This window comes from Myotis daubentonii, chromosome 7 (genome assembly GCF_963259705.1).
Source record: "Myotis daubentonii chromosome 7, mMyoDau2.1, whole genome shotgun sequence".
Classification (NCBI taxonomy): Eukaryota; Metazoa; Chordata; class Mammalia; order Chiroptera; family Vespertilionidae; genus Myotis; species Myotis daubentonii.
Genome location: NC_081846.1, coordinates 38,829,134 through 38,842,980, shown reverse-complemented (window position 1 = coordinate 38,842,980; position 13,847 = coordinate 38,829,134). Strand labels below are relative to the sequence as shown.

Genomic DNA, 13,847 nt, shown 5'->3' with positions numbered 1-13,847 from the left:
AGAAAAAATTTTGTTACACAAAACACACAAAGGACTTTTATCTAGCAAAAGATTTTTAAATATACCAGAAATAACTTGAGAATGAATCCACCTCAACTCTTATTCTCAAGATACTCAATGTCTAAAGCAGGAATACAACTGTCTTCTATCAGACACCAATTACTTGCTCTTAAATATAATGAATTATGTACAAAAAATAGATTCCTTCATTAGGATAATGCTGTAGAGGCCAAAGAGAAACATTTTGGAAGGTGGCTTGTGTTACTCATCCCAAGTATACACAGCATTAATAGTTTGTAAGGGAAAACTGTAGTTTGCCTTCAGCTAAAAGAGCAATGGCTGTGCGTTAGAGCTGATGTTATTAAGAAAAGAGACTTCAAGTGACAAGAGAAACCCTAGGCATGCCTCTGTCAGTCTTTAACAGGCTTTTCCGAAGCAGTCCCAAGGCATAAGTGTGATAGCACAAGACCAGGAATGGGTGTTGGCTAACCTTTAAGACTACTTAATATAATAAGAATATATGGTGTCCTGCCACCTATAATTAATCCTCACAAAGGCAGCTTTGGTAGGCGTGGAGTGCAGAGTTTTATATATGTTCATTAAATCAAACTTGTGTTGTTCAAATTTTTGACATCTGTGGTTCTTGGCCCTGGCAACACTTCAGAATCACAGAAGGGACTTCTCAAGCCAACTCATGCCTCTGTCCATCCAGACGTATTTAATCAAATCCCCAGCATTTTCAGACTCAGGAACAGTTAAGTCCTTAGAAGGATGAATTTTTTAGGTGAAATTCACACATATGTACATCATAGCAAGAATGCTATCCTTTTTTATTGCACCCTACTCTTTCATGTTTTTAATTTTTTTTGTTTGATCATTTGAAATGTATTTATTTCATATTCTCTGCTTTTTCTATGATGGCCAGTCCTTAGGGATGTATAGTTTATTATGTCTGCAGACTCTTACTCCTGGTGATTTTTCATACTGCTAATTGCTAGAATGGAAATGGCTCAAAATGTAAAACACTAGGTTCAAGAAATATTTTTTTCTATCCTTTATTAAGCAAATTTTTCATGATAAGGATATATTTTCAGTTGCAAATTTGATAAAATTGGAGGTTTGGTTTTTAAAAGGTTTTCTTTTTAATGTTATTGTCCTTTCAAGAGCTAAACAGTGTTATTAGTGATTGTGAATTTAATAGAATTAGTTTAATTTCACTGTTTTCTTCTGAATGTCCAGCTTAGAAAGTTCAAGGCAGAGGAAAAAAAACAAAACTTCAAAGCCAACTTTCTTCGACTCGATTTCAATCTTTCATTTTGATAATATATTTTTCTTATTTGCAAACTGATTGAAAAGCAGTATCTCATAAAGTTATACAAAGGAAAATACTTAAATATATAGGCTTTCAAATATGTATAACACACTTTGAATAATTATAAAGTCAGTGTTTATTAAAATACATTTCATTTTCAAAATTGAGCTATCAGCTGTTACAGTGTGTATACATTTTGGGGGGGACACCCTGTATGTTTAACAAGTAACATCTATTGAAAAGAATAAAATTACATGGACAATCTCTGGTAGCACAAACTCTGTGATTGCCATAGTGAGTGTATATTTGAGCACCTAACAAAATCATGAGGTCTCAGTGTGCCTGGAGATGAATAAAAACAGGCATGACAAGGTGACAATATACTGATGGGTTATCATCCTAGGGATGACTAAAGCAGAGATTTTCAAATGTTTTTGTTTTAAAAGGTTTAAACCATGCCTTACTCAGAACTACTAAATATAAAACAGATCAATGAGGAGGTACACTGGCTCAGGAGTGAGTGGCAGGTGTGGCTCCTACCCAGTGAGGCATGTCCTGGGGGAGGGTGGTGACACTCCACAGAGCGCAGTTTGAAACCACTACAGGAGGCAGACGTCACGTGATCTCTGTTGGACAGAGTACTTCAAATGGGATTGGACTTCAGTATTTACATGTAAATGAGGTAATGCATATTTAATCAGTTTCCACATTACTATAATATATATTGCTAGTGAAAACATATTCAGAAGTGGCACGCGTGATTTTAATGTCGAACTCAACTGGTCATAAAACAAAGTCTCGAATCACTTTTTCAGTGCTTCAAGAGAGAAACTACCCGTATTTCAGAAATAATGCTCTTACAGTAAATAACTTGTCCCTAAGGAGACAAGTGTTGTCAATTCAAAGAGTGCGCAACCAAATGTCTGAAGCTATCATACTTTCGACATGTAACAACTGCTCGTTTTAAATAATCATTATAATGTTGATTTCCAGTTTATTTTTGCTTATAAGTACATCATTTGGCAGCACATCCAAGGAAAACTTCACATCATTCTGTTCTTCTGCTAAGAAAAAAATCTTCCTGATTCACAAAAATATGATTGATAACATGGCTTGGATTTTTTTTTTTAAGAACCCAAAATATATTGCACCATGATTTTCTTATATAAGACAACATAAGTATTAAGCAAAAATCAATGTTTTTACAAAGTCTGAATTTTGGCTATCAAGGAACGCATCCAATTAATTTCCAAATTATTATTACATGGAAAACAGATTTGACATCTAGTGGGAAACTAGAAAAAAATTACTCATATGTAAATAATTTTTCCATTTTCCTTATTTTTCATAGCTGAAAACTGAGTGAGGCTGTTGAGTGAGAAGATAAGAGCAGGCTTCATTACAAGGACAAAATTTATTAAATAAATATGGCTCATTTATATTTGCCTATTTATAAAATTACCAGGTGGAAATGAAACAGAAAATTATCAGAAATAACTCAATCAAGTGAGTGCTAAAAATACCCTTGTTAATTCTCTCTGGGTAACCATTAGGTATTGTAAATAATTTTCAAAACCTACATGTACCAGCAAAATTCAGTGGTCCTGTGCTATAAGGGTTCTTCTGTTTCCTTGATTATTTCTATTTTTTAGTTCCAGTTATCTTCTCTGCCTATTTTAATATATGAGTATCCCCAAGTCCTCTGCTTTTTTTCAACTCTGCACTACGTTCCTTGCAAGCTTTCATCTATTCCCATCACATTAGCTCTTCTTCACCTCTTCATGTATTCTCAAATATAAATATGCTTTAAAGTATAGATTTCTGAGTCTAGAAGGTTGGTTGGTTCAGGATCCAGAAGAACTTGCAACTCACCATTTCTAGGAAACCCAAATATGCAGAGACTGATCACACCCTAATTGAATAAAAATTAACATATCTAGTGTACACAAATGCTATATTTAAAGGTTGTGCATGTTTATCTTTGTATCACACATGTAAAAAAAAAAAAAAGCAGAAAAGACTTAAATGAGTTTCACCACAATGACTATGTGTTAGGCTTATCACTCACTACATATCAGCCTTAATCACAGTTTTAAAAAATATATCTTTTTATTAATTTCAGAGAGGAAGGGAGAGGGAGAGAGAGATAGAAATATCAATGATGAGAGAGAATCATTGATCGGCTGCCTCCTGCACACTCCACACTTGGGATCGAGCCCACAACCGGGGCATGTGCCCTGACGGAGAATCAAACTGTGACCTCATGGTTCATAGGTCAATACTCAACCACTGAACTATGCCAGCTGGGCTCAATCACATTTTTTAAAGACCTGAATTTCTGAATCAATGATCAGTGTTTATGAAGCTTACTAGTTTGTTCATATTTTCATTGTGATCTTTAATACATTTATAAACAAGTTTCCTTGTTTGTCCCCAAGGACAAAAGAGTTTTATACAGGATTATACCTCATTCATTTCTGTACTCCCAACACTTAACACAGTGCCTGCTACAAAACCTGTGTTGGATAAATTAACCTATATTGCCTATTAGTGAATAAAGTTATGCTAACTTTTCTATTACTAAGAATTAAAAAAAAAAATGCTATGCTTAACTGTGTAAAAGGACTTAACATATTTTCCAAGAAAAACAGAAACCATGCTGAAACTCCTTTATTTATATTTATAAACCCACTTTCCTCTGGTCAGTCTTTGTCAGTTAGCCTTGAAACTTAAAGTATTGGAAAGTTGCCTGCCTTCTCCCCTTCTAGTACTGCCAATTTGTTCTTTCCTCAAAAATTCATCACATCTTATTCATTGCTCCAGTTTAGCATATAAATGCACATACTTGAAAGTAACTCAATACCCAAATATACTAAAATTATAATTGTTAGGCTAATTAAACTAAAAGATGAAGTTGAGGTGTTCATGTTTTTCTTAATAGAGGGGGAAAGTGGGAAAAGATGTAAAAGGCTGGCAGGAAACAAATTCAATTTGCTGATTAAAGACAACATTCAAATAAACAAATGCAAAAAAGTGTTGTTGTTGCTTTTAATCTGCTGGTCTTGCCACAGCACCAGTTAAAAGCAAGGTCTTGGATTTTAAATAGTGATGTCTAATATTCAATTGTACATCATTTTTATAGCCCACACCCCCGCCCCTGGCCTCAGACTTACGTCAAGTCCACTTCAAACACAAATTCCTTGGGTGAGGACTTTAAAAATATAAAATTGGAAACCAAGGAACAATCACCATCTGTCAGACTTGATGCATGTAGTACAAAGCAGGGACATGGATGTGAGTCAGGAAGGTAATCCACAAATAGACCAAACCCCATGGAAATCAGAACCAGAGAGGAAGGCATGTATGGCATGTGGACTGAGCCAATTGTTTGTCTCTCAGATGACAGACACTTGAATGAACACCTAGATTACATGGAAGTGAAAGAAACATCAAGAAAAATGTTCTAAGACTGTAACCTTAAAAATGAAGTATAGGTGGAACATAATGTTTGGTAGAGAGCTTTGGAGCCTCCACCATTCATTTATGTAGGATGACGGTGACACTGTCTTTGTGGGGCTCCGGAAGGAGGAGTTGGCTCATCCCACAGGACCTGCTGAGTCCAATTGGGGGTACAGATGGATCAGACATTTATTCAGTCTTTTTTAGTTAGATTTCTTCATTTTTATTAGATGATTTCAATCCTGTTTTGGGGGTTTTTTTGTGTTTTTTTTTGCTTGTCTACAGATATGTGCAAAAAAATAAGACTAGACCACCTTCTTACAGCATACACAAGAATAAACGCAACATGGATTAAAGACTTCATAGTAAGACTCAAAACCATAATACTAGAAGAAAGCATAGGCAGTAAAATCTCGGACAATTCTCATAGCAATATTTTTTCTGATATAGCTCCTCGGGCAAGGGAAACAAAAGGAAAAATAAATAAATGGGACTACATCAAACTAAAAAGTTTTACACGGTGAAGGAAACCATCAATAAAATGAAAAAGGCACCCCACTGAATGGGAGAACATATTCTCCAATAATACATCTATCTGATAAGGGGTTAGTATCTAAAGTTTACAAAGAACTTTTACAACTCAACACCAAAACAAACAATCCAATTAAAAACTGGGCAAAGGATTTGAATAGACACTTCTCCAAAGAAGATATACACATGGCCAATAGGTATATGAAAAGATGTTCAACAGCACTAATCATCAGAGAAATGCAAATTAAAACCACAATGAGATATCACCTCACACCTGTCATAATGGCTATCATCAATAAATCAACAAACAAGTGCTGGTGAGGATGTGGAGAAAAGGGAACTCTAGTGCACTGTTAATGGGAATGAAGATTGGTTCAACCACTATGGAAAACAGTATGGAGTGTCCTCAAAAAATTAGAAATGGAATTGCCTTATAACCCATCAATTCCACTTCTGGGAATATAGCTGAAGAAACCCAAAACATTAATCCAAAAGAATATATGCACCCATATGTTGATTGCAGCATTATTTACAATAGCCAAGATATGGAAACAACTCAAGTGCCCATCAATAGACAAGTGGATCAATCTATTTTATTTTAATCAATAACTCACTCTGTACTCCAGAACCATGCCAGAGAATATGACCCCCATATATTATAGTACCTTTAACTCTTATCAAAATCAAAGGTACAAAAAGCAACATTCCCAAAAGATGAGAGCTTAAAATATATGCAATTCACCTAGATTTTAACCCTAGACCAGTGATGGTGAACCTATGACAGGTGTGTCAGAGGTGACATGTGAACTCATTTTTTTGGTTGATTTTCCTTTGTTAAATGGCATTTAAATATATAAAATAAATATCAAAAATATGTCTTTGTTTTACTATGGTTGCAAATATCAAAAAATTTCTATATGTGACACAGCACCAGAGTTAAGTTAGGGTTTTTCAAAATGCTGACACGTCGAGCTCAAAAGGTTCACCATCACTGCCCTAGACCAAGCCAAAACATCATTCATTAAGATGAAATAAAAAACTGAACACTGTTTTGGATTTTTTTTCAACAGACTCCTCTATTCCTATAAAATTGCTCTTACTAAATTAAACTTTGTTGTGATGTCCTATGCTTACTCACTATTGATTTTATGGGTGACATATATTGAGGACATTGCCTCTCACACCTCACTCAGCTAGCCCTTCATAAGCTCCATAAGAAAAGATATCCTCAGACCTTCAGTGCAAGAGCTGTGCCTCTCCTAAAATGACACATTCTTATTTTATAGACCAGGCAAGTCTCATGAGTACCTGCCAATGTTAGAAAATTTTATTAAATTGATCTTATTAATGTTTCATTTTTATTTTAGATTTTAAAAATCTCTTCTGACATGAATTTAAAATAACACCATGAAAGACCCACGGTTACAGTGGAATGCTTTAAGTTAAATATACAGGGTGGGGCAAACGTAGATTTACAGTTGTTCAAATGGAAAATAATATAATCTTATCTAATAAAAGAGAAACATGGTAATTAGCTGTAACTTCGCTACCCTTCCCATTGGCTAATCAGGGAGATATGAAAATTAACTGCCAACCAAGATGGCGGCCGGCAGCCAGGCAGCTGAAGTGACCATGAACATGAGGCTTGCTTATTCCAGTGATGGAGGAAGTCAACGTTCCCCGCCTGCCGCAGCTCAGCTCTGAGCTCCGGATGAAACAATGTTGCAATTATAGAACCTCAACAAACCCCAGAAACCTGCTTTCAGCCAGCGCGGCCTCAGAGCTTAGAGCAGCCAGTGATGGCAACAGAGTTTCAATTATAGAATCTAAACAAACCCAGGTACCTGCTTTCAGCTGGCAATGGCCTCAGAGCTGGAGCCAGCACTCAGCTCAAGTGACAGCTATAGAAGGTAAATTACTCCCAGAATTAAAAAAGAAAAAGAAAAAAGGAGAGGTTGGGAGCTTCAGTCGCCCACCAGCCTGAAAATGGCCCTCAGCCCCTCACCCAGACTGGCCAGGCACCCCAGTAGGGACCCCCACCCTGAAGGGGGTGTGACCAGCTGCAAACAGCCATCATCCCATCATCCAGGCTGGCCAGGCACCCAAGCAGGACTCCCACCCTGATCCAGGACACCCTTCAGGGCAAACCAGCCAGCCCCCACCCGTGCACCAGGCCTCTATCCTATATAGTAAACGGGTAATATGGAAACTGACCCTAACAGCAGAAGGACTGGGAATGACTGGTCACGATGACACACACTGACCACCAGGGGGCAGACGCTCAATGCAGAAACTGCCCTCTGGTGGTCAGGGCGCACTCACATGGGAGGAGCTCTGCTCAGCCACAAGCCAGGCTGATGGCTGCCAGTACAGCGGTGGTGGTGGGAGCGTCTCCTGCCTCCTCAGCAGTGCTAAGGATGTCCGACTGCAGTTTAGGCCTGCTCCCCACTGGCAAGTGGACATTCCCCAAGGGCTGCCAGGCTGCCAGATGGATGTCTGACTGCCATCTTAGGCCCAATCCCCTGGGAAGCAGGCCTAAGCCAGCAGGTGGTCATCCCCTGAGGGGTCCCAGACTGCAAGAGGGCACAGGCCAGGCTGAGGGGCCCTCCATCCCCCCTCCCCCGAGTGCACAAATTTTTGTGCACCGGGCCTCTAGTTGTAAATAATAATGCAAGAATAAACTCTGTGTTTTGTGTAGTCACAAATGTACTGGTAAGCCTACTTTTGCCCCACCTCTGTGTGTGTGTGTGTGTGTGTGTGTGTGTGTGTGTGTGTGTATTTTCTCTATTTTCAGGGAGATGAAACCAAGGCTTCTGTGGTTTTCTTTCTTCTTAAAAGGATCAGGTTTCCTAGAAGGTTCCAAAGGGGCTAACAAGGAAGCATAGGGGCCTTAGTAACAGGATCACCTAGTTTTACTACGTCACATCAGCTTATCTTTTATAGGTGTAACCTATCAGTTGGCTGCCCTTGACCAACTTAGGTCCTCACTCTTTTTTTTTTTTTTCCAATTACATTTGACATTGAAAATTATTTTATATTAGTTTCAGGTGTATAGCATAGAGGTTAGACATTTTTATAATTTGTGAAGTGATCCTCCCAATAAGTCTAGTGTGCACCTGGCACCACACCCAGTCTTAATTAATGATGCCTGGCCTGAAACGGTCTAACGCCACCATGTGCCTGCTTTTGTCTGGCACCCATCTCTGTCCTGTGTCATCTTCCTCCAAACTGCACCACCACCCACACCAGCTGCCTCTACCCTGATCAATCTGGCAAACAGAAAGAAATGAGCTAAAAAGAAAGCAAGGCTTACAAACCTATGAGGGAGAAAAATCCCAAAACTCAGTTTGGTTATTTAACAAGATACATTCTAAAAATCCAAGTGGCACTGTGTTTGAATTCATGCATTTTATTTAGGACATAAAATACAAGTAACATAGTTTCAGATACATTGACTTCATTAGGAGTTAATATTCTAGTAAATATGTTCTATTTTCTCTGGTTATTTAACTTTAGAAAAGTCTATCCTGAAATAAACAATTTAAATATTATCTGTAAAAAAGCTGTTATTCTCAAGTCACACAGTACATATATGCACTTGCCATCATTGTATAGGTATAAGGAAAATAAATTCTAATATAAACTTGAGACATTAATAGAAAAATAAATATGCTTTCAAAAACAACTCTCAACTGAACCGAATTATTTAAGAACTGTTATTTCAGATTATCGAAGCTTCTGCATAGAAATGGTCATTCAAGAGTTACTTCCTGCCCTAACCAGTTTGGCTCAGTGGATAGAGCATCAGCCTGTGAACTGAAGGGTCCCAGGTTCAATTCCTGTCAAGGGCATGTACCTTGGTTGCTGTCTCAATTCCCCAGTAGGGAGCGTGCAGGAGGCAGCTGATCAATGTTTCTCTCTCATAGATGTTTCTAACTCTCTATACCTCTCCCTTCCTCTCTGTAAAATCAATAAAAGTATTTTTTTTAAAAAAAGAGTTACTTCCTAACTCATTCTATGAGGCCAGCATTATCCCGATACCAAAGCCAGACAAACATACTACAAGGAAAAAAAAGAAAAACCCACTACAGACCAGTATCTCTTATGGATAATGATGTAAAATCCTCAACAAAATACCAGCAAAGAAAATTCAATAACATATTAAAAGAATACACCATGACCAAGTGGGATTTATTCCTGTATTGGAAGGATGGTTCAACATATGAAAATGTAATTCACCACATTAACAAAATGAAAGAAAAAACCATATGATCTCAATCTATATAGAAAAAGCATGTGACAAAATTTAATGCCCTTTCATGCATAAAACACTCAACAAATTAGGATTAGAAGGAAACTATATCAACCTAAGAGTTTCTGTGCTCATAAATACAATACCATGTTTAGATTAATAACTCACATCAAGGAAACTAGACTCATTAAAAATTCCCATAAGGAGTACTTACCTGCCAAAATTTTCTTGAACTGTCGAAACCATATGTTGCAGTGGTCTTCACTTAAATTAATGAGATCGAGTGTAGAATCCTTTAATTTATTTTGTTCTTTTTTCAAACAGATGAAGAGTGTGATACCCAATAAAGTGCCATGTCCACTAGCAAAACAACGCCGTTTCAGTTTGACAGAGAATATGTCCTTGAGTTCAATACGTTCTTCTTTACATAGCAAGTCATACTTGGAATCGCCTGAAAAGAAATTAAGTTTTCCAATCAAAACCACTGTGTCCATATCTCCCATGTACAAATCACAGTAAAAGCCCAGAAAGTCTTTCTCATTAGTAATCTTTCTGATTGTCCTTTATGTCAATCTGCATATAAGACGGGGAGGAAAGACAAGAAAAATTGGATCTGTTTTCCCAAGAATTAAAAACAGAAAAATTGAAGACAGTCTCTGCCACTCAAGGCCTAGGACATTCAAAACCTGAGGATAAGAACATAAAGCAGCATTTCGACAATAAAAATGAGTTTTCCACAGGAGGCTCTGAGCTGCTAATATGGGCAGAGTAAAGTAGTGGAAAGAACAGACTGCACTAACAGGACTGGGTTTATGACAGGTTGCTGAAGGCCACATTTAAAGGAAAGAAAATGTGCATTCTAGGTAAAGTAACACATGTACAAAAGAAGGCAGAGTAAGATTGTCATGATTAGAAAGTATGAATCCCTGCTGATCTAGAAAGAAGGTTCCACTGGAAGTCACCCCAATCAGACTTCATTTTATAGAGGCTCGAAATTTTATTGTTTAACCACAGATCAGAAAATAATTATTGTAGCAAAGGACCCTTGACTCTCAAAGTAGGAGTATCCTTTTACTTCTGCAAAAGTACTTCTAAAACTTCTACTCTGGCCAACATGAATTGCAGACACTGATTTTACCTTCGGTCTGAAACAACTTAAACATACAAGATATGCCCTGACCGGTTTGGCTCAGTGGATAGAGCGTCGGCCTGCGGACTCAAGGGTCCCAGGTTCGATTCCGGTCTAGGGCAGGTACCTTGGTTGCAGCCACGTCCCCAGTGGGGAGTGTGCAGGAGGCAGCTGATTGATGTTTCTCTCTCATCGATGTTTCTAACTCTCTATCCCTGTCCTTTCCTCTCTATAAAAAATAAAATATATTTTTAAAAAAAACATACAAGATAGCTGAAGCTTCCGTTTTCAGATGTCATACAAGAGGTGGCGCAGGACAGTGATTGCTGAGAAAAGGGCAGCAAAGGAGCCATATGATTGCCCCAGCTAACTCCTTGCGAGGTTTCTAGGCCACAGTAGGGCACCCATGGGAGAGCTTGTTGAATCTCTCCTGAGCTGAGAAGTTCGGAGTCTAGGAAAGCCAAGACAACCACAGTTCACTGGGCACATTACTGGAGAGGAGCAGGCCGCACAGAGAGAGAACTCTGTGGATCTGCAGAGGTGCCCCTTGAATCTTCAGATGAGCGTGGATCAGCATATGTGTGAGGCCAGGGGAAGGACTGCCCGAAGGATTAAAGGGAACAATGCTCAGAGATCCCACCAGTGAAGAAATATTGAAATTCGCAGGACATTAGGGAGAGTACTTCCAAGAGTTCTGTCTCATTAGTGAGCTGACTAATGCCTGCCTTCATTCCACCCAACAAATCTAAAAAGCAGGTCTCAAAAGGATTGAACTGTTTCCAAGTAACTTAACTATATTCTAGAGCAAACCTCAAGAATATTTTTAGGAATACCAAAATAATCAGTAAGTCTACATGGTAAAATTCATAATATCTCCCTGTCAATCAAAAATTACTATGACTGTAAATAAACAGAAAAATATGACACATGATAGGAGAAAAAATAATCAATAGAAACCAGTGCAGAAATGACAGCAGCGCTGAAACAGCCCCAGAAAGCAGAGGCCTTTCTCCGCTACCTTAGCCCTGAAGCAGGCTCAGCGATATTCTCAGGCTGGAGTATTTTTATTTATTAAAAGAGTTTCCTCCACACATGCATTTTCATACTTCTATTTGGATGCTTCCCGTCTAATTTGTAGGAGCCCTTCAGATATTCTTGAAATCAATACTATATATGTCTGATATATGTTACAAATGCCTTCTTCTAGGATACTCATATTAGTTATGACCTTGTATCTCAGATAAATTTTAATTTTTTATGTAGTAAAACATATAACAAATAAGAGCTTCAAGGAAAGAAGGAAGGGCATATAGAAAGAAAAAAGAAGGAAAGAAAGAAGGGAGGGAAGGAAGGACATGAAGAGGGAACAAAGAACCATTGGAAAAGGGAAAACATGGAAGAGAGAAATTCTTTTCATTCCAAGTCCTTTATTATAGTCTGAATTTTTTACCATGTGTGCTTTACTTTAATAACAAATAAGTCACTGACTATTCCAATTTAAAACCTCTTATAAATTGCAGATTTAAAGATACTAAATCAACAGCTAAGATCAAACTTAGTAGTGAAAACAAGAATTCCTGGAAATAGGGCAAGAATACCTATTATCTCTCTCATTATTCCCAATTATTCTGGACATTCTGCCCAATACCATATGTAAGAAAAATGAAATAAAAGATGACCATTGGTGGTAGGAGCGGCACAGAGGGAGTACATGCCTAACAGATATTATCTGTAACTATTTGTAGATGATATCATAATATATTTGTAAAACCCAAAAAGAATCAACTTAGAATCACTGGAACTTAAAAGAACACCAGTAAGGAAGCTGTTTACAAATATATTAATACCCAGGAAGAAGGCATAATGGAGATAAAGATATTCCATAAAAATTAGCATATTATACTTAGGAATAAATTTAACAAAATAATCCTGGACTAGCGTGGGAGGGGAGAGCATTTAAAATGAGAGACAAAGAATTGAATAAAGGGGGACATACCAAGTTTCCAAGATTACATATTTTTCATAACAGTATTCTCATAGCTACTTCTAATGCAATCCCAATCACAACCTCATTAGTATTTTCTTTGACATAAGGAGCAAGGGACCTAATTAGATGATTATAAATTTTATGAAATAAATATATTACATTACTGAAGAAAATGTTTTAAAGTACAGTAATGAGAGGGAGTACATGCCTGATCAGATATAATCTATACTAATAAAAGGATAATATGCTAATTAGACAGGACATCTTCCAGACATCCTTCCGGACAAAGCCACGGTGGTGGGGGCCAAGGCAGAGGCAGTTAGGGGCGATCAGGTCAGCAGGCAAGCGAATGGTGAGGAGCCAGCAGATCCGGATTGTGAGAAAGATGTCTGACTGCCGGGTTAGGCCAGGGCAGGTTCGGGCCTAACCCAGCAGTCAGACATCCCCCGAGGGGTTCCGGACTGGAGAGGGTGCAGGCTGGGCTGAGGGACGCCCCACCCCACCCCCATGCACAAATTTCATGCACTGGGCCTCTAGTACTTTATAAAGCTATAATAATGAAAACATTTGGATTATATAAGTGACTGGTCTAATGAAACAACACTCATATACATTTTAAATGTCACTAATGGGACAATAATGGCATCTCAGTTCAATTGGAAATATTGAGTAAATGGTGATTTAGAACTAGTTCATCTTTTTTAAAAAAGAAAAGAAAAAATAGAGCCCTACATCTTAATATACACCAATATATCTAGATTAGATAAAACTATGTATTAGTAAAGCCCTAAGCATGACAGTACAGGCAGATATACAGAGACTGAAATATTTAACATAAAAGTTATTTAATGCCTATAAAGTCCTAGAGACCCATAAATAGAAATCACAAGCAAAGGCGGCCAACTGGGCAGAAATATGTGCAACATATGACAGTTAAATAATCTATTTAATCAAGGAAAGAAACACTTTGGTGGGAAAGTACATAAAAGACCCACGACAGGCATTTCACAAAAGAAGAAATGCAAATTGACCAACGAACATATGAGAAAGTTCAATCTAATTAGTAATCAAAGAAATGCAAATCAACACAACAAGATACGATTTTTGCCTTTTAGATTGGCACAAGATCAAAAATAGTACTCAATGATGGTTTGGGTACCAGTGCTGGTGGGAATGC

At 37.7% G+C, this 13,847-nt stretch overlaps 1 protein-coding gene across 1 annotated transcript in view; it reads right to left on the bottom strand.

Annotated features, from left to right (window-relative positions):
* The window catches only part of CERKL (ceramide kinase like), a 95,002-nt gene that overhangs the window by 43,700 nt on the left and 37,455 nt on the right, over positions 1-13,847 (bottom strand). Inside the window, exon 2 of the mRNA XM_059703933.1 lies at positions 9,769-10,005. Coding sequence (XP_059559916.1) covers positions 9,769-10,005 — 237 coding nt within the window. The remainder of the gene's footprint in view (positions 1-9,768; positions 10,006-13,847) is intronic.